This window comes from Elaeis guineensis, chromosome 1, assembly GCF_000442705.2.
Source record: "Elaeis guineensis isolate ETL-2024a chromosome 1, EG11, whole genome shotgun sequence".
NCBI lineage: Eukaryota > Viridiplantae > Streptophyta > Magnoliopsida > Arecales > Arecaceae > Elaeis > Elaeis guineensis.
Genome location: NC_025993.2, coordinates 92,989,090 through 93,010,136, shown reverse-complemented (window position 1 = coordinate 93,010,136; position 21,047 = coordinate 92,989,090). Strand labels below are relative to the sequence as shown.

Genomic DNA, 21,047 nt, shown 5'->3' with positions numbered 1-21,047 from the left:
GCCAAGTATTGTTAATATTGCTTAAGAATATACGAAATAAATCAACAAATTTGATATTCACATGGAATCCACCATGTCATGTCCTCTTCCCAAATAGCTTCGATCACGACTGTCACTGCACCAAGGACATGGTGACATGGTGCCTAGTTCAATGTAAAACCGCAGATATCTGAAGCAAAGTAAGTTAAACTTTTCTTTTCCTTTTTTTTATTTTTTATCACTGCCAAACTTATATTCCACGGATCGAAGTCCGTTCCCGTGACAAGAGGTTAGCTAACTTGAACGAGCAATTCTCAACTCCTTTAGCGTTCAATAACAATTTGGAAGTGTTTGATAATGGATTTGTGGTATATTACTTTTCTGATATATCTTAGTGCAGCTTTCGTAAACACAAACAATGCGACGAATTAAAACTCAACGTGACGTAAGTAGAGAGATACAATATATGTGAGATATTGGCGTGCTTACATATTTATCTGTATTATTCTTAATATTAATTTTTCTCACCTCTTTTCCAGCATAAATTATTTAGATTATCAAATTACCTCATAACTGCAAAATAATATTTTTTTTCTAACTAAAGCATGATAAATAAAAAAAAAACAATGAAACATTAATCCGTCACCTATATTATTTGTCCATGCAAAAACTAGTAAAGGACCACCTTATAACAGTAAGGTAATCAATGTGTAGTCCATGAGCAAAATTTAATTCATGATCAAATTAATTTATTATACCAAGAATAATTCAGAATATCATTTGATCATCCAAAAAAAATGAAAATCAAATAACCCGAGATATTTTTTTTGGGTAATAGTTATTTTCTTTTTCTTTTCCCGGTAAGACATGAATAGTTTTTTTAGTCAGAGTATTCTTAAGTGTGCCTCCAATTTGTATGGAGTATTGACCAAGTATTGGTGGGAAGTAGCAGAGGATCTGATTCTATCTCTAGACCAACGAATCTCTCTCCACATATAAATATTCTTTAAATGGCCTTTCTCGGCCATGGTCTTCTTCGCCCTTCTCCCCCCGCTCCGCTTCCTCCTCTTCCAAAGAGGAAGGGTGCTTCAGGGTTAGGGTTTCCTCCACCGCTTCCGCTCTCCATCCGCCGGCAGCAGCGACAAAGGAGGGAACACCACCACCCGCGGCGACGATGGAGTGGCCGGGGAGCAAGGTGAGGGAGACCTTCATCTCGTTCTTTGAGGGGAAGGAGCACGTGAACTGGCGTTCGAGTCCGGTAGTGCCGTTGGACGACCCCACCCTTCTCTTCGCCAACGCCGGGATGAACCAGTTCAAGCCCATCTTCCTCGGGACCGTGAATCCTGCGAACCCCCTCGGCAAGCTCACCCGGGCCTGCAATACCCAGAAGTGCATCCGCGCCGGCGGGAAGCACAACGACCTAGACGACGTCGGCAAGGACACCTACCACCACACCTTCTTCGAGATGCTAGGCAACTGGTCCTTCGGCGACTACTTCAAGCGGGAGGCCGTCTCCTGGGCCTGGGAGCTTCTCACCCAGGTCGATCTCCATCCCCATCTCATGATAATTTTCTGACCAAGATCTCTTTTTTTTTTTGATACTGTTTGCTTCAAGATTTTGTAAATAAGTTAAATTGAGGTTCTACTTTGGGCTCATTCGATGTACTTTTTAAGAAGTTTCCAAATCCGGATCTGTCAATATCAATCCTTTGTTTCAACATTATTCCTGTGAAATTTCTTATATTGTCAAAAAGAAAAACTCCGTTTCTGCTTATCAATCTTCTTAAAATCTTGAGTAAAACTAGTTCTGTGAATTTTCCAGCTTCATTGTTTACACAATTCGAATTTACAGTTCGTTTTCTGCAAAGGAAATGAGCAAAGGATTCCTTTTACTTAATGCAAATACAATGATATCGGGAAGATTTTTTTGTTTTCTTTTTTTTTGTGTACAAGTTTAGAATGTTTCAGTCTTCCCCTTCACTAAATTTGAGAAAATTTTGCAAGCGGATTCTGGTCTGTCTGAGTTTGTCCATATAATTAGCTGACAGTTACTGTTATTTTTTGATTTGTCCTCAGGTGTATAAGTTGCCTACAGACAGGATCTATGCCACCTATTTTGGTGGAGATGAGAAGGCTGGCCTTCCAGCTGATACTGAAGCAAGAGACATATGGCTAAAATTTTTACCCCGTGGACGAGTGTTGCCTTTTGGTAGCAAGGTAAGGGAGACATTTGTCTAGCAATGCACATTCCATGCTATGTTAGGCATAAGGGATGAAACTGACATTTTATAGATATTTATGTTTGCATTGTACCTTCCACTTTACCATTTCTTATTCACTAGCAAATGGAGAGAGATCACTTAATTACTTTGTGTATGAGACCCAAGTTGTATTCTTATAGTATTAGCATCAGTATCACGTTAACAACTGACCAAATATTGATGTTAACTATTGACCTAGGCTTTGATTAGAACCGAGTAGAGAAGTTGCTGTCGGTTTCAAGATATTTTTTTAGGAAACAATCCCTGTTGAAAATGCATGTCTGTGAAACTGGTGGATAATAGATGTAAAGAAAGTCTTGAGAAGGACGTGAAGGTTCAAGGTGTGGTAGACTTTTTGGAGGATTATTAGATGAAGACATGAAGTATGATGAACGGTTGCAAGAGTGATGCACCTCCAGATACAAAATTGGACTGCTGAAGTCTTTCAATGCAGAAACTTGTCCATGTCTGCAACTTTTGCCATTTTCTGCTATGGAATGGGGAAAGTTAGAACTAAAAGGCTTCATTCAAGAGGAATGGAGTGGAAGAAAAGCATAGAGTGAGAAATTAAAGAAGAGAAGAAGTTGAGATAGAAGATAATTGTGAGGAAAAACCTCCATGACTGAATTGATTTCTTTAAAATATTCTGTAATAGATACAAAACTCCTGATCTTCATGGATCTTTGTCTCTGTACAACATTTTAAAACAACCCATAATCGGGTCTGGCTGAAAGTTTGAAGCTGATTTGAATCTCATGTCACTCATGATTGAAAATTTTCACTTCTGGTGTTCCAGATGGAACTTCGAACCATGATAATTTTTGTCTCAAGGTGTTGCATTTCTCTTTTTAATGTTTCTCATGTATTCTTCTCATTATGATTGGCAAGTTTTTGTGGCATCCTTTGGTGATCAGTGGTGCTCATCATCTTCTCTGGCTAATTTCTTCTTTAATGATGATATTAATCTTTACTTTGTTCTATTAGTGACTTCCAGTTAAATTTATTATGCATTTTGATGCTCTTTACTTTGTTTCAGTGCTCTATTTTCTTATTGTTGAATTTGCATTACTGAGATGATAGAATGTTAAATCTTGAATGCACACCTTATATGTATTCATCTTTATTTTCATGTTCTGTTTTGAACTTCAAATAGGACAACTTCTGGGAGATGGGCGATACTGGTCCTTGTGGGCCTTGTACCGAAATTCATTTTGATCGTGTTGGTAACAGAGATGCTGCTTCATTGGTCAATAATGATGATCCTACTTGCATTGAAATCTGGAACCTCGTGTTTATTCAGGTTTACTATCTGACACTGTCTTTCAGTTGTTGTTTGTGTATTGCATGATATTGTTCTTTTTTATGCTTCTTATTGAAGGATTGTTTTGCATTAATGTATTAAAACCTCCAGTGATATTTCTGCAGTTCAATAGGGAAGCTGATGGCAGCCTAAGGTCTTTACCTGCAAAACATGTTGATACTGGAATGGGTTTTGAACGCTTGACTTCAATTCTTCAGAACAAAATGAGCAATTATGACACTGATGTATTCTTGCCTATATTTGATGCTATCCAGCAAGTAAGTTCATAATTTTGATTCAAAACTTGTACTTATTATGTTTAAAAATAAGCATGGGATTTCTTTCTTAAGTATTTCTTTATTTATTGTTTTTACCTATGATTACAGTTGACAGGGGCTCGGCCATACTCTGGAAGAGTTGGGCTAGATGATGTTGACAAAGTTGATATGGCTTACAGAGTGGTTGCTGATCACATAAGGACAGTTTCTTTTGCTATTGCGGATGGTTCTCGTCCTGGTAAATGTTCAGCATGTTATATATTTTTATATTTCTCATGATATGACAATAATATCATTCATTTTATTTTCAATCAAGATTCGTCATCTTGGTACTGGACCCTATATGGGTACCATCCTATTACAATGTCAGTATGCAGTGCGGTACGAGATAGCAAGACATATCAAGTATCAGTGTGGTATGAGACTGTGTATTGGTTTAGTATGGGTATGGTACGATATGTTTGGTATGGTATGGTACTGATCGGTATCGTATGATATCATCTGGTATGGCAAACCTTGGACTTTCAACTTTTACCATACAAGCATACTAAATTGGAAAAACTTTGCTTAGTTTAAACATTATGCTAGACTACGACTTTAGAAAATGAATTATTTCAAGTTTGCAAGAAATCTAAACACTTAAACCATCCAAAATGTTTTCTTTTTGTTTTATTGTTTACCTTGAATCCTTTTGAAGCTTGTAGGCTAGTCATAATTTTCTCCCATGTTTGTATAATTTTTCACTATGCCACCAAATTCAAGATGATAAAGACTAGCATTATGTTGGAAACATTTGTGGGAAGGCCTATTCTATAGTTTCCACCAATCTTGTTTAGCCATCTAGAGTGGCCTAGTCTTAAAGGCACTGGCTATGATGTTTTTGGCATTTTGCTGGATGCTTGTTGTGTCTAACACCCTTCTTGGGTATGCAATGAAAAATAATAGGAAGCACAATTAGAGCAAGAAAAAGAGAAAAAAGAAGAGAAAGGAAGGTGAACCTCACTCCCATTATTTGGATCTACATGAATAGAAAAGAAGAAACTCGACTTTTAGGGCAAAATAGGAAAATAAAAATTACATATGAGGTGTCTCTTTTATTCTTCTCCATTTTATCATCTTTTTGATCCTCTCATTTAACTGTCTAAACCAAGATTTACAGAACTGGTACCCGGATCCATACTAGTTGGCGACTGGTTTGACTCGGTACAGGATGAATCAGATGGTTTAATTCGATTTAACAAATTGAGTTAAATCATTTTTTTTTCTAATTTTTATCTCGGTACATATCAGTATGCTTTGGTTCGGTATGGTATGGGGGCGGTATACCTTAGTATGAGATGGTATGCCATGGTATGGGTAGTTCAGGGTTGGTTTCGGAAAATAGGGCCAAACTGACCCGGCCCTGCACAGCTTCAGCTCGATATGGGGTGAATCGGGTGGTTCGTTTGGTTCAGCAAACCATGTTCTAAATCAAGGTTTGCAATCTTGGTACTGAACTATGTAACCAGTAGCATACCGAATTATACACACCAAAAATATATTGTTTTAAAGATTTTTAAATTTTAAGCTTTCTTTATTTTGTTTTGAGGGGAAAATGTGTTTTTGCAAGTTTGTTTTTAATGTTTAAATGTAATATGATTTAATTTTTTTTTTGTTACATGCCTAAAGAATGGTGTGACTATACAATTTATGTTAAATTAGTTAAGTATAATATTGAAAACACAAATACTTATATTAAGAAATTGGGAATACAGCATTCATGCATTTGTTCAATTCCAAGTTAAGCATTGATGTTATGCATATCCTTTTCACGTTCATAGTTGGGTCCTAGGACTTGATTCTAGCCTTGGTATTGTTCCCACCCATCTATGGGATGTAAAAGAAAAAAAGAAAAGGGAAGAGAAAAATATTGGATCTTGCTCCCCTTCCGCTCTCTCTCTCTCTCTCTCTCTCTCTCCCCTTCTCCTCTTTTTCTTGAAGCAGAGGAAGGAAAAAGGGAGTTAGGCCCTCTCTTCCCCAGTTATTGAGGTCTTAAACTAGTTTGGTGTCCTTACTAAGTTACAGGCAATTCAGCCTGGCAAGGATCGATTCGCACCAGTTGGGACCCAATACCATATTGAGACCATGAAATGTCCAAGTTTGTGATTGATATGTTACAACTTTGACCAAACTGGGTGATTCAGTACAAAATTGTATATCATGGTCTAACATGAGATTCTGACTTCCTATATCCCTGTTCTTATCCTCAATTTTCTCAATCTGAACAGCTTCCAAGTATTTTGGTTTAGGTTTTACAAGAGCCACATTCTGAGAACTTGTGCTACATTGAAATTTATTAGCCTTTTTTGATGTTAGGGAACCTTAAATTGTGTTGTTTATTAGTTTTGATAATTCTTTTCCACTGCATATTTATATTTTAATAGTTAGAAATATCTTGGCAGGACTTGGGGAGGAAGCTAGTAAATGCTTGCAGAATGTTCAAAGAACACTGAGTGGAGTTGTATGAAATATGTAGGTAAATGGCAGGAGATGAAACTAGTTCAATTGTAACGGTTGAATTAAATCACAAATTTAATGTCAAAATTTTCAATACCTCCATTTCCCAATAGTCACATTCTTATGTGAATTCATGGTAAAAATCAAAAGAATAAAGAAATGGGAAGAATAATGTAATGCTTCATCATTTTTGATTATCATCTTGGCATTTGCTTCAAACAATTGCAGAGGTCCATCTAAAATATTGCTTCATAAATCTTGACTTATGAAGCTAATCAGAAACAATAGGGAGAAGGCTCATTTTTTATGGTTATCATCATGCTTAATTGCTGTTATATCCTAATAAGTAGTTTCCTGATTTGTCGAATGTGATTACCTTGAGATCAGGAAGCTGATGTCACATGCTGCTGAAAAGAGATGCTGATGCTACATGTTGACTAATCTGTCAAAAATTCATTTATGAGCTTTTACATACATAGAAATCACTACCTTTTTGGTAACTAAAAATATTAACAGTTGCACTTGAAAACCATTGTTACTATTAATGCTTGCATAATTAATTTGTGCCTTTAGTTTTTTATGTTGATCAACAGTATTCCAATATCTCTGTCATCGCATTATAAGTGTGAATTTGAATTATTCTTGTTTGTTTTGTGAATACAAATCTGTCTCAACGCTGATAGACAAGTACTATTTTATGTTCAGGCAATGAGGGACGGGAGTATGTTCTTAGACGTATTCTTCGACGTGCTGTACGTTATGGCAGGGAAGTTCTAAAGGCACAAGAAGGATTTTTCAATGCGTAGGAATGATAATTTTCTGTCATATCCTTGGGTTCTCAAGAACTATTATTTATCATACATGCCATGCATATTTGACAAAATACAATCTTCTAATACTGCTAAGCTTAATGAGTATTGCAATTGCTGTAGGGTGTTGGGATGTACTCCTGGTAAGGACGTGTTTATTTACTCAATAACTGGGAGCAACTGTTTGTTCCCCTTTCACTTTGTGAAAATTTTGGAAATCAAGTCCCTAGACATGCCCTAAGTGCATTATGGGGATGTTTAGAAGCCTTGTTATAACCTCGTGGAAATTCTGTATATAGAACAGAACACTTAAATTTAAGTTTGGGAAAGCATTTTTCTATCTGGCACGTTTTTTCCGTCTGTGATAGATTTCATGAACCATCGGAGGATGTTAATTGGGTGTCTTTTGGCAGTAATTGAGGAACTTTTGTTGATTTAATTGTGTACATTCATCATAAGGTCAGAGGCGATGATGTTAGGACAATATGATGGTCTGGTTTGGCATGAGGTATTCAATTCTATGAAATGCCTAAATAAAATTGAAGAGACTGATAATGGTGTTAAATATGGTAATTGGAGAAGGTTCACAAGGTTGCCAAGGGAAGTGGGTGCTGCCACATGTAAATGTGAAACAGTGATTGATTTGTCCAAACATAAAATGCTTGAGGTGGACCGAAGAACTGGGACAAAGGTGAAATTGACAGAGCATGCTATCTTTGAGATCTGGTGCATGAAGTCTGTCCTATAGATCTTGCTACAAAATGGTTTATTGCTTTTCTGTGGTATGGGCTTAAAGTATAGCAGAAATGGTTGCTATTAGGAACATCGTATCTTATTTTAATTTGATTGCGGTTCCTCCTGTAAATTGATGCTTTGCGATTGCTGGAGTAACTCTTGATCATTGCAATGAAAATATTATGACAGTGCCATGAGTTTCCAAGCGATGCTTAATCATGTTATTTGCTTTGAAGACTTTTCAAGAGCAACCTTTCAAATGAGTCCACTGGAAGGTGGTTGTGTGTGGGTATCTGACAAGCAGAATATCCTTGGCATTTTATATGATGGATAAATGTTTAAATATGATAAACAATGTTATAAAGGATGTGTTAGTGATTGGGGGTTGGCTAGCTAGCAAAATTGCTAGGAGAATGCTTATTAATATGAAGTCCTGTAATTTGTGATGTAGGTTTTTCATTTTCCATTCTTCTTGTTTCTAGCTTGTCTCTACTCCTGAATTAAGGCTTTTTTCTTAGGTAAGGGAAATTCAACTTTATGTGTATGTTTGTATTGTTGATGGTGATTTTCCTAGTCGCCGATCTCATGATGTGATTGTTGATGTCCAGTCTTGTAGGCATTGTGGTGAAAGTGATGGGTGATGTATTTCCAGAGCTTAAGCAATATGAGGCCAAAATTAAAGAAATTATTGCAGAGGAAGAATCAAGTTTTGGAAAGACATTAGTAAAGGTAATGTTTCTTATCAGGTCTAGATAAATCTTGACACAAATTTAATATTCCAGGTTGTTTTCTCTGTTTGCAAAATATTTGTCTTTGCTACTTTGTTCCTTAAAAGTTTCGTCTGTGCGAACTTTGTAAAGCCGCAACCAGCAAATTCAAATTCTGTGTGCTGCATGGTCAGCCTGATAAAATGTGAGACTTATTTGTAGCTACATAGATTTTCACATGTACCACTGGTTCTTTTTGCAGCACAGGTCATGCTTCCTTAGTCTTCTTAGTTTTAATGAATTAATGCCTGCAGTTTGATATGATGAGTACATAGTTTGATCCCCCAAAAAGGAAACCACCAAAAGGGAAAATTAAAAATGGTTTGAAGTGCCAGCTGTGCCAATCCATGCCTATACTGGTATCTGACACTGTTAGCATAGCACTCACTAAGTCCATCTTTGATATTTTTAAGTAAAGAAAGGGATTTAAGTACTTTATTCTTCAGCATGTGACGTGTCATGCCAGCAGGTGAGCATTATGGATACTGGCACTGTTACCTAAATGATTCTCCAGATTTTTTGTCTTGAATCCTTCAAAATCACTTGCATATTTTTGTCGCATTCTTTTAGTTTTGTTTTCTAAATGCTGTACATGTCATGCATAACAAAATGGAATGCACACGTAAGATGGGAGGGGAGTGCTGTGCCTGTTAAAATCCTTTATCATTTTTCATTTGAATCACATTTTATCCTTGTCAGACCACATCATTGTCAGCAAGGCGGCAAAAATCTTTCGTTAAGGAAATAGACTACCCAGAAAATGAAGGAGAAAGGCAACAGCCATAACATAGTTGAGCCATTCATATTCAAATGCATGCAAACTAGCAACCATGGAGTCAGTTTGTTTTAATTGTCTATACTGATGCAGTTATTCTTATTATTGCTTTGCTCTTTTTGGAATCAAGCTTGATTAATATCTTACATTCAGGGAATTGAGAAGTTTAAGAGGGCTGCTCAGGATGTCCACGGGAGCATATTGAGTGGTCAGGCAAGTCCTTTCTGGTCTCACTGTCACAACATTGTGTTCCTTTCCTAATCATGTATGTGATATACTTTGCTGCAAGCCTGCAACATTTGCTACCAGCTTCTACTTAAACATTCAGTGATTTGTTACCATCCAGTGTGGGTTGGATGACTTCCGCCTTTCTTGTTTGTTTAGTTTGTGTGCCACACAATTTTTATCTTTTTCCCCTTTCTTTTTGGGGGGTTGGGGAGGATGGTGTATTTGGCGGGCATGGGATGCTACTTGGTTTTTGTTTATACATGGTTCCCCATATCTTTCAAAAGGTCTGTCTTCTTGTGTTAAAATAGCCTAGGGAGGTTTTTGGGAAGCCTTTATCATGGAAAGCAGCTCAAGGAATGCTGCCATGGAAGCTTGCTTAAGTGCTTAGGAGTGCCAATGAGTTTGTTTATTTCCTTCTTGGAGATAAAAATGGCTTTATTTAGGAAAGACACTTCATTAGCCTTTGTATCTTAGTTGTCAACCTCTCATGGATCTCCAATGATTATAAGCTAATTTTTAACTTCTTCAGTTTTTCGTCAATGTAATAGATTTTGGCTGAGTTGATTTTCTTTTTATGTTGCTTTAGTTGATACAGTGAATGTGCTGCCATTTGCTCCATATTTTATGTCTATTGGTTGCTTCTTTTAAGTTTAATTCTTTCTTATGGAACCTTTTGTTTCAAAAGGATGCCTTTTCCTTGGTATTTGGATGTTGTGCATTGATATGCATTGTTAGTTGCTGTCCTAGGAGAATGATATGCCAGAGGTTGTCTATTTTGTTATTTCTTGTGTGCTTCCTGACTATGACCCATGCTTCTTTACTTTTTGATTCTTGTGATCAGCATGATTTTCAATATGAGAATAGACTGACTCGTACAGTTAGGGAATCAATACTCGGTATGCCTCCTATGCTGAGTGTTGGTACCAAGTATTGTTTGGTACTGACACCATACGAGTTAGATATTGGTAAGGCTATTGGTATACGAACACTGAAAACCTTGGTGATCAGACTAACAAGAAAAGTTGCCATTTCTTCTTTTTATGCTTTTAGCATTTTTACAGTATTAATCTTTAATGTGCAATTGCATTTGGCTATGTGCTTTTATCAGTTTCTCTTTTCAACATTTTCAGAGTTTTTATAAAGCATTTTCTAGAATATATTTAGCTTTAGGTCATGTCTTGTTATGTGGTGTGATTGCCTTGGATGCAGGATGCCTTTATTTTGTGGGACACCTATGGTTTTCCGATGGATTTAACTGAGGTAATTATGCATTCATTATATGCCTTTGATTCCTGTAGACTTTCTTTTTAACTTGCAATGATTAATCTTTTCCTTCTCTTCTCTCCACTCTCTTCTTTCTCAGCTAATGGCAGAAGAAAGAGGACTAATAGTCGACGTCGAGGGTTTTAATGTTGCGATGGAAGAAGCCAGACAAAAGGCTAGGAGTGCTCGGAACAAGGCATGCTCTTTCCTAATATTTCTCTTCAAACTTGACATTTGTGATTCTGAATTTTATATTAAAGTCATTATTTTTACTGGGCCTTTTTTGTTCCTTCAGAATCTGTATCCAAGTAACCATGTACTCTGAAACTGTGGTGTTTTGTGTGATGCATTCATGGCCATATGCAGGCTTACTATTTTCCTTTAATAACAGTTACCTGTCTGCTATATTATAACATGCCAATTCAGAAAAACGTATTTGGACAGCTCTATTACCAAATTATTATGGGATGGGAATAGGAAGATGATCTAGGACATATGGAGATACTGTGAGCTGCTAGGCAAATTTGAATGTTTCTAAGGTGAACTTAGGGGCTGTTTGGTTGGCCAGTTAAATAATCCTCAGATTACTTCCCACTTAGCTGGTAGTCATGGAAGAGATAAGAACAGACAGAGAGAAAATTAATGGATCACAAAAGACTGAGGGTATCAATATTCCTGAAAATGTTGGATAAGGCACTGCAATAAGAAGATAATCTCCAGTATCCTTGAAAATTAGGATAATGGGTTCCACTCCACCTCTGATTCTTTAAATTTCTTAGACCACTTGCTTATGCTCTCAAGGCTTACTCATGAATGCACTGGTTATCTTAGACACCTTAATCAAACATCCAAAGAGGCCCTTGGTTTCTGGTTTGCTGGAATTCCTTGTCAGTCCTGACATTGAGCTTCTCTTTTGAACCATGAATCTTGAATTTCTGTGGATTGTATGGGATAGTAGCTATTCTTAGGAATAGAATATCTATATGTTTTGCTTATGTCAGACTTTTTAGGGCTTCTTTGGATGCCACATCAGGTTACTGTTCATAACCTCCTTTCATGGGAGGTAGTTAAGGGGCAATAAATATGTGGGGTGAGAATTTGAAGGGACTCAGTAGGCTTTAAACATGAGCAATTGTTAAAAAGGAAATTAGGACCATGAGTTTATATGAGAAATTGATTTTACCTTATTCTGAAATATAGGGTTAAGGGGAACTCTGACAGCCTCCGTCAATACCTCAACCTGTTTGTTTTCTTGCTTTCTTTTCTCTGCCTTTTCCATGCGAGCATAAGATATCACCATTTCCACATCCAAATAGGCTTCTAATATGAGAATGTAAAACCCCAGCACTTGCTAGAGATTGTCTGCAGAACTTCATTTTCCCGAAGGTTTGAAGTAGAACACTAATAAAATTGAATAAAGCCTATTTGATTTGGAAGTAAGGGTTTTTGATTTAGGTTTGTTTATGGTTATTAAAAGGTTTTAGCATATGGAGTTTTAGGGGAAAAATACTATGTAGAAGAAAAAGAAATTTGAAGGATGATTACTGAGGAGTTAGCACCAATTGATTGAAAGAGTTGCTTCCTTTGACCAAACTGCAGATAATTTGACATCTCCCTTTCTAAATGTTGTGTTCTCTCATGTTTGGTGACCACTTTATGATCCAAACTATTTGATCCTGTCCCAGTTTTGATGGGTGTCCATTTGTTCGGAACAATTGGATCTATGCTCTAGTGTTATGAGCCTTTTAATCCACAAATACGTCCATTTTCTAGCACAGGTTCTTCATGCTGTAAATTCATTTTTCTGTCACCATTTTTTATGAATGGTTCACTTCATTTGATGCAGTGATGGATATAACAGAAGCATTTCATGCTATTATGAGTGCCATCAACTATACTCTGCTGTGTCCTGTACAATAAGCTTTTCACTATATTTTAATACCCTTTGTGATCAGATGTATTTTCAATGCTAGAATTTTTTTTCCTGACTTTATTCTTTCATAAAATGAGGGAAATTTACTGGTTTTCAGGAAACATTTATGATATTAATCGTTGCTCTATTGCCACATGCTTATGTGAATGCTTGACAGGCAGTTGGTGACACTATTGTAATGGATGCTGATGCTACATCAGAGTTGCATAGGAAGGGTGTGGCTACAACAGATGACAGTTACAAGTTTATCTGGCACCAGGTTAGGACCACTTGATTTCATTGCTAGCATTTTGTCTTGAATTGTTGGTGTGGACCTCCAAATGATTTCATGCGCTAAAATGTTGCACTAATGTTTTGTAAAACAAATATCTTATCTAGCATAAGTTGGTTGTTCTCTGGTCTTATTTCTTAGTCAAAGTTTGGACGCTCTATCTGGTTGCTAATAAAGTGAAAGAAAGAAAGCAAGTTAGAGAGGTTCTGTTGTTTGATATTGAAGAGGAAAGCCAGAGAGAGAGAGAAAGACACACACAGAGAGAATTAAGGGGCCAAAATTGTATCTAATCTTAGAATTATTATTCTCCAATAAAAGTCAGTTATTTTGAAAGAAAATCATGGATAGGCAAATGGTTCCAGATAAACATATTCTAACCACAACTTTTTCTTTGATTTCCAGTGCTCGACTAAACATGAGAATTTTTTTGCACTTTTTTCACTTTCATTTTCTTAACAACCAAACAAAGCCCTACTTTTCTTATAGAATAATATGATATCATTATTTTATTGTTCAGATAACTTTTTTTGAGGATGCTGGCATGGCTTTGACAATGTGTTAGAGTTTTCCATTTGCACTGCCTCCTTATCATGTCCTATTGCCTGATACCGAATGCCTTGTTTTTATGTTTGGATAGTTTCATCTGTCAAAAATTTTGTCTTCTATTAGGACCATGAAAGTGTGATCAAAGCTATATACACTGGTGCTGAGTTCCTTGAAACTGCCTTGGCTGGAGATGATGTTGGTCTTGTTTTGGAAAGTACAAGCTTCTATGCTGAACAAGGTGGTCAGGTACTGCTACTTTTCTGGCCAGCTCCAATTTGATTAGCTTGTTCATGTCAATTTTACATGGCATCTGAATATTAGATGAATAATTTTCAAAGATGAGTTACTTGTAACTAATCGGAGATTTATAACCAGACTTCCAACATGTAATATTGATTGTTCTCTGAATATGTGCTGTTTTGATGGAAGTTTCCAGAATTTCCTATTGTACTACTATGGGATTTGTTCTTATTCATCCCCTTCCACCCTAGAAACCATGTTAGTGAAACAAATTGATCCAGATATTTACAATTGGCATACATGATGTTCAAAGTCTTTCATAGGCTCTGAAAGAAGATTAATTAGATTGATTTTATTTGAACATGCAACCATGTGATTCTCCATTTGGAAATGTTCAAAATAATGCTATTTGAAAAGAAGGTAGTATATTTGATTCATGAAATCTGGAAGTGTGGAAGTAACTTGAGTTACTTCCATTCACATTTTAGTGCTGCTTCTGATTAAAAGCGATTAGCCTGCATCCGATCCTGAACTTCCGACAAGCTACCTCCTCTACCTTGCTGTTTATTCCCTTCATCGGAGTCCTGCCTTTTTGGTGATGGCAACTTTGCTGCATGTAACCCAACTAGTGTGTGAATGCATACAAATGAAGGGCCAGGTTGGGAATATCTTTTATTAAGCTAAATGTGAAAACTAGAGTGCTAAAAAATTATGTAATTCAAATTTAAAATTTTAGTTGGATGCAAATTCTTACTCTGAATTTTGTTAATAATATTGATGCCATATGTTATGGGTTTGAGGGGATATTTTCTAAGTGGAGTCAACTAAGTGGATTCCTTAGATTTATTTGATACATTCTTTTTCAAATTGTTACAGATGGTACACAAAATAATGTATTATTATTTGCAATAGTGATATTATCGTATTTGGTCTTTTGCGATTTGTCTGTCTGTTTGTCTATCGAGAGAGAGAGAGAGAGCATGTAGGCTCAACATGATTGATTGAGAAAACTTTTACATACACTAGAGAGTATGGTCTCTTGGAATTTCATTTGCTGCATTTTTTTATCTTCTATTCATGTATCTTTCATACTTCATACCGCTGGTCTCATTGATGCCTCAATGAACAAGATCGTTCTGTTTCATGTTTTACTTGAACCTTTTGGCTTCAGATATACGATACCGGGTCAATTGGAGGATTGTTTGGATCATTTCAAGTTAGTAATGTTCAAGTTTATGGAGGTTTTGTACTTCACATAGGCTCAATTGCTGGAGGGGCCAAGGCTTTTTCAGTTGGCGATAAAGTAATATGTAAGGTGAAGTAAATTAAAAACATCAGTTTGTTATTTGCTTTGTTCTTTAGATAGTCTTGAGTACTGATAATTGTCCCTAACTTTCTAACTTGCATCTATAGGTTGACTATGTGCGGCGTACTCTAATTGCTCCTAACCACACATGTACTCACATGCTCAATTTTGCTCTCAGGGTATGAAATGCTTATGCTTTATAAAGTTGGTGTTACCTTTTTACCACTTGTCTTATCTTATTGCCACGAGAATGCAGGAAGTTCTTGGTGATCATGTTGATCAAAAGGGCTCCATCGTTCTCCCCGAAAAGTTGCGTTTTGATTTCTCCCATGGTAATATTTACACTAAGATTCCTTTCATTTAAGTGTATTCAGTTCTTTTCATAAAATTGAGACCTAATTTTAATAGGAAAACCTGTTCATCCTGAAGACTTGAGAAAAATTGAGTCAATTGTGAATCAGCAGATTAAAGATGAATTAGATGTATATGCAAGAGAAGCAAGCCTTGTTGCTGCAAAGCAGATAACTGGACTAAGAGCAGTCTTTGGAGAAGTAAGTTCTTAATGAAGTTTTCATAAGATGTTTTAGTTCGAGTTTGAATTCTTGAAACATCATTTTTGTTCATTATGATAATAACTGCGTGCAATCATTCCTATGCCTGCCTTCGTCTATGTAGATCTATCCTGACCCAGTTAGGGTAGTGTCAATTGGTTGTAAGGTGGAAGATCTTCTTGCAGATCCCGATAATACACAGTGGTTATCCTATTCTACAGAACTATGTGGAGGTCTCTTTTTTAAGCTCCTATTTTGCTTTCTTCAGCGATTTTTTGCTATTTGATCTATTTGATGATTTTTTATGCTAGGGACCCATATATCAAATACTCGAGAAGCTAAGGCATTTGCCCTTCTGTCTGAGGAGGGAATTGCTAAGGGAATTCGGAGAATAACAGCTGTCACAACTGAATGTGCTTTCAAGGCAATTGAGTTGGCATTGACTCTTGCTTCTGAAATTAGCGATGCATCCAAATGTGAAGGAGGCCTGCTTGAGAAGGTAACACGGCTGTCTATATAGCCTGTCACACCATTTACATGTTATGAGCTTAGTTGGCATTCACATGATTTGGGCATAATATAAGTGCTCTTAGTTGATGCCTATGATAGAGTTCTGTCATAAAAAAATGTTAGCAAAATTCTGGAATATTGCTGTCACATTTGCCAGAAAATGTGTAAGTTATAACCCCTGAACTTCAAGACCTGTTCTTCTTGATTGATATGAGATTAGTCACCAGTTGAAATTTTGGAAAGAGCAAAAGAAGTCTCTACCACCACTTACGTTATAAATGGAATTTCTTTAAGAGGGATGGACAATTACAGCGATACTCATTTTTCTAGATAAGCCTGCCCTTCCCTAGCTATCTGCAGTGACGCAGCAAGCAATCTGCATCCAAAAATAATCAAGATTTCATGAAAATGTGAGCCTACAATCAAGTGAGCCTTCAAGGAGCAAATTGTTGCTATTTGTGCTCTGAGCTATCTGTCTGAAGGTTTAAGAAAGTTTTCTTGCTTATCAAAATGTATGAGCAGCATATACAAAGTTTTTCAGTTAACGAACTGGTTGATTATAGATCTTTTAGTATTTTTTTTAATCAGTTTGTTACCAATATTTTGTTAATTGGTATCATATCATAACTCTTAGAGGGAGTTGACAATTGGATCTCAAATGATAAGATTTTCCGGAGTGAAACAACATCAAAATAAGAAGCAGGCAATTAAATTGTGATTTGAATGAATAATAAGAAACCATCATATGATGTCTGATGACACAAAATAGTTATCACATCCAGTAACCAGGATGGTTTTATGGCATCAGGTTGGTCCATATAACATCTTAATTTAAGTTATTTGACCTGAACATAGACAGGTTTATTGAACTAAATCCTTGTATGAGTTAAGAGACTAGAGGAGTCGGATCTTAAAGATGGTTGGAGAGACATGGGGGAAAATCAATTCTAGGTCTTATCTCTAGAGCTACTAAATCTCTTTTATCTGTACTATTAAAAGTTGAAAATTTAAAAACATTGCTAATTTGATGTTTTGGAAGTTTACCAATAATATATTTGTTGGTGTAAAATTCAAAGGAATAATTTTATCATAATGATGGATTTCTTAATAGCTTTTATGGCTTGTTTGGATGCCAAAAGAACTTATTGGTGTGGCAAAATCTTCCAAGCAGGATTTCAGAAGAAAAATACATGATGGAAACGAGGGTAATTTAAAGAGATTGGGAATATAAGGTGATAGATAGTCCTCTTGGTGATAACTAACAATATTTTAAATTCTGCGGGATGGTGTCCCGAGTTCTTTATGGAATGGGACATCTTGCTGTTTCGTCCCATCCCGACAAAAGTTCCAGTGATGCATCCTGATAAATATCCTCCGTCTCTCTTCCCTTCTTTTCTTGCTTTCTTTCTTTTCGCCTTTTTTGCCTCTTTTTTTCCTTCTTTTCTTTGTTATCTTCTCCCTCCCTTTCTTTTTCTTTCCTTTCACTTTTTCCTTTTGTTCATCTTTTCTTCCTTTCCTTCTTATCTCTTTCTTTTTCTCTCTCCATGTGGATGGGTTTCAGTGTCCTAAATCTGTCTTGGTCCCCATTTTCTCCCGGGACACCTCCCATCCCACCGGGATATAAAAGCTTGATAACTAATCTCTTTATCAAGGTGATTTATCATCTATCTAACTATTAGGGAATCAGGGATTACCTGTCAACCCGCTCCCTCAATCTTTTCAAACTTCCTTATTCTGCTGTAATTTTTCAACTAGAGTCCTGCTGTAGAAGATCTTATCACATTGATAAGATCTCGAGGCATCCCAATAGGCCCTTAGTATGTAAAAATGCAACCTAGACCTGGTTCTTACTATCCAAATGATTGTAATATCTTTGCAATCTGGATCTTATGAGCCATAACCATACTAGTTAAGTGATCTGATGTGGATCACTTAAACCATTTTGATTTGGGTCGTTCAATGTGGATCATGGATCATAAAATTGTGAAAATAATGGTAGTTACTTTTCACATTATTGTTGTGCTATTAATTGTGCTACAACACTGCTACGGCACCTTGGTCTAACAAGGGAATTTAGATGCCCCATCTAGGAACTCCATTTATTGACTTAAATTAGGAGGTTTTAGCAAGTTAGTTGAGTCTATATTCTATAAGAAGCCTAGTTGGGCTGGTTGAAGATTTTGTGCATGGTTTATTTTTACAAAAAGGAACAGACTTCTGTTCTTCCTACCCCTCTCCCCTCTTTAGTGTCTCTTGTTCCCTATTTTCACTCTTCTAAACTTCACATTTCTCTTTCTTTCTTTCTTTTTTTTCTTTTTTTTTTTTTTTAATTTGTGCAAGTGATTGTGTAATATCTGTAATCTAATCTTTCTCTAAGACTATACGAGACCAGCACCAATTAATAAATTGTCTTTTGAATTTTTTTGGGACATCTGAAGACCTAATACAGAATTTCTTTAACCTTTATAAATTCTGTAATTGCCCAGCCTTTCTGCCTTGTCTTCTTCACCCAAACTCTACTTTTGCCAAAAATGGCAGAGACACCACCAATACAAACTTGTAGCAACAATGAATATGCTCCGTACATCATCTTTCGTGCGCGGAAAACCCATTCCTCTGTTCAAGCCCTTTGAGTTGTGACTGCTCAAGGAGTTTTCTGACATTACTTTATGATATCTTAAGTCTTAACAAACCAAAATACTGTATTTGTTTTCCTGTAAATATGTCGAAATACAGAAAATCAAGTGAAATGACAGGCTTTGTGCTTTTGAGAATTCATTAGTACCGGTAGATTCTTTATATCATCTCTTCTATTCTTTAAGATGATTTTTTTTCCCTAGTAGAGTTTCAAATGTCCTTGCCAATCAGGAAGCCATGACCCTAATCTGAACTGTCATATTTCTAGTTGCTTTATATTTTATTTATATTGAAAGATCTTCTGTTTGTGTCAGTTGTTGACACCATTTTTGTGTTGGAAATCCACAGTGCAGAACTTAAAACAGCATAAATTTCTTAGTTGGAACATAATGGCTGGTTCTTAATGTTATCTTTCTATTTGTCAGAAAGTTGCTTCTCTGAAAAGTAAGATAGATGCAGCAGCTATTCCAGCAGCCATGAAAGCAGATCTCAGAGCCAAGATCTCCCAGCTGGAGGTATGTTACACATACTGAAATAAATTATTTGTCATGAAAAAATTTGGGGGAAATAGTGGGGGCTGCATTCCTTCTTATTTTTCAACTATTTTCAATAGATTTGAGACTTTATGTATTGACCTATGACAGGATCAAGTTAGAAAGGCAAAAAAGAAGATTGGTGAGGAAAATATCCAGAAAGCAATTCAAGCTGCAACCAAGATTGCAGAAGCTGCTGCTTCTGAAGGAAAGGCTTTCTGCATAAGCCGAGTGGATGTAGGTCTTGACACCACTGCTGTCAGAGAAGCCGTTCTGAAAGTCATGGATCAAAAGGTCATTATCTTCTACCTTTCCCTGATTTATATTCTCTAACTAATGCTGCAGATAGAAAATTACGCCAATTTTTTAAACTCGTTTAGTTGTAGACCTTGCAGGTCTATGGCAGTTATCTTGAGAAATGCATTTATATAGCCAAAGAAGCATATATGTGACCTGGACCGTTGATTCGTAATTTGTGCATACATTTTTTTTCTTTTTCCTGTGCAGATACACTTCTACTTTATCCTTATTCTTTCAACTGCCAGTTATCATCATAATCATGCCTTTCCTGAAGCTTGCAATACCAACATATACATCATACATGTGTACACTTGCATATGTACATACCCACATAAGGTGCATTAATGGCAATGAGTAAATTACAGAAATACCCTCATGCGGGTAAAACTAACTAGCACAATATATGAGGGGTAAAATGGTCATTTACTGGTAGAACCAAATTCTAAACTTTACCTCGTTCGTGTCTGTGCACCGTCTTTCTATTACCTTTAAATAACTGCAGGGATTAGCTACAATGGTGTTCAGCACGGATGAAACACTGAACAAGGCGGTGGTGTATGCTGGAGTGCCTAAATCAAAAGATGGCCTGGGAGTGTTAGAGTGGCTTACTGCTGCTATGGGGCCTCTCAAAGGAAAAGGTGGTGGTGGTAAGAATGGTATTGCTCAGGGCCAGGTGAGTTTTTTTATCCTCCGTCATGCAAATAAATATGCAGAAAGAAAAAGCTCTGATTATAATGAATGTATACTAAGGATACATCATGATCGAACTGTGCAGGGAAGCGATGCTTCTTATGTGGATGAGGCTATGGACGTGGCCTCCAAGTTAGCTTCAATGAAGTTGGGGTCATAAATAGCCTGCTGATAAAGGCTACTAATTAATCTTTGCTTGCTACAATGAATTATTTTTCATTTGTTTTCTGCAACGGTCACCAAATAGAAAAATTTACAGGTCCTTACAGAAGAGAATGGGAAACTGATTTATAGGTTGGATATCTGTGTGATGCCTCAACAAGTTGGGCTCAGCGACATATCTACAGATTGATGGTATTGGACACGGGCAAATTCACTAATATTTAATTCATCTTGAGCTCCAGTTTCGCTGGAGTGGATTTTTAAATTCATTAGACGTTTTGTCTGGTAATATGCCTCGTAATCAAATGATACGAAGCATTTTTTAACCTCATGTTTTCTTTTCTTGTTTTTGATGTCCAATAATCATGCAAAATTGATTTGTCGTTTTAGTTCGGAAGTAATTTTCCTTTTACCAAGTTCCGCCAGTGTTAGATGGTATTTCCGTGTAGTAGCTTTGGCCTCTTGGACCAGGCATCA

The 21,047-nt window shown here is 36.5% G+C and overlaps 1 protein-coding gene across 1 annotated transcript; it reads left to right on the top strand.

Moving 5' to 3' along the window:
- Nucleotides 1-990: 990 nt before the first annotated feature.
- On the top strand, nt 991-20,839 carry LOC105032009 (alanine--tRNA ligase-like). The gene is given in 23 exon segments (XM_010906326.4): nt 991-1,064; nt 1,066-1,519; nt 2,056-2,196; nt 3,394-3,540; nt 3,666-3,818; nt 3,927-4,056; nt 7,020-7,116; nt 8,467-8,587; nt 9,554-9,613; nt 10,838-10,888; nt 10,992-11,087; nt 12,982-13,083; nt 13,765-13,887; nt 15,053-15,196; nt 15,295-15,366; nt 15,444-15,519; nt 15,596-15,738; nt 15,863-15,971; nt 16,050-16,237; nt 19,311-19,400; nt 19,530-19,712; nt 20,221-20,391; nt 20,494-20,839. Coding segments are annotated over 23 exon segments (2,985 nt in total). The 5' UTR covers nt 991-1,005; the 3' UTR covers nt 20,569-20,839.
- Nucleotides 20,840-21,047: the final 208 nt, after the last annotated feature.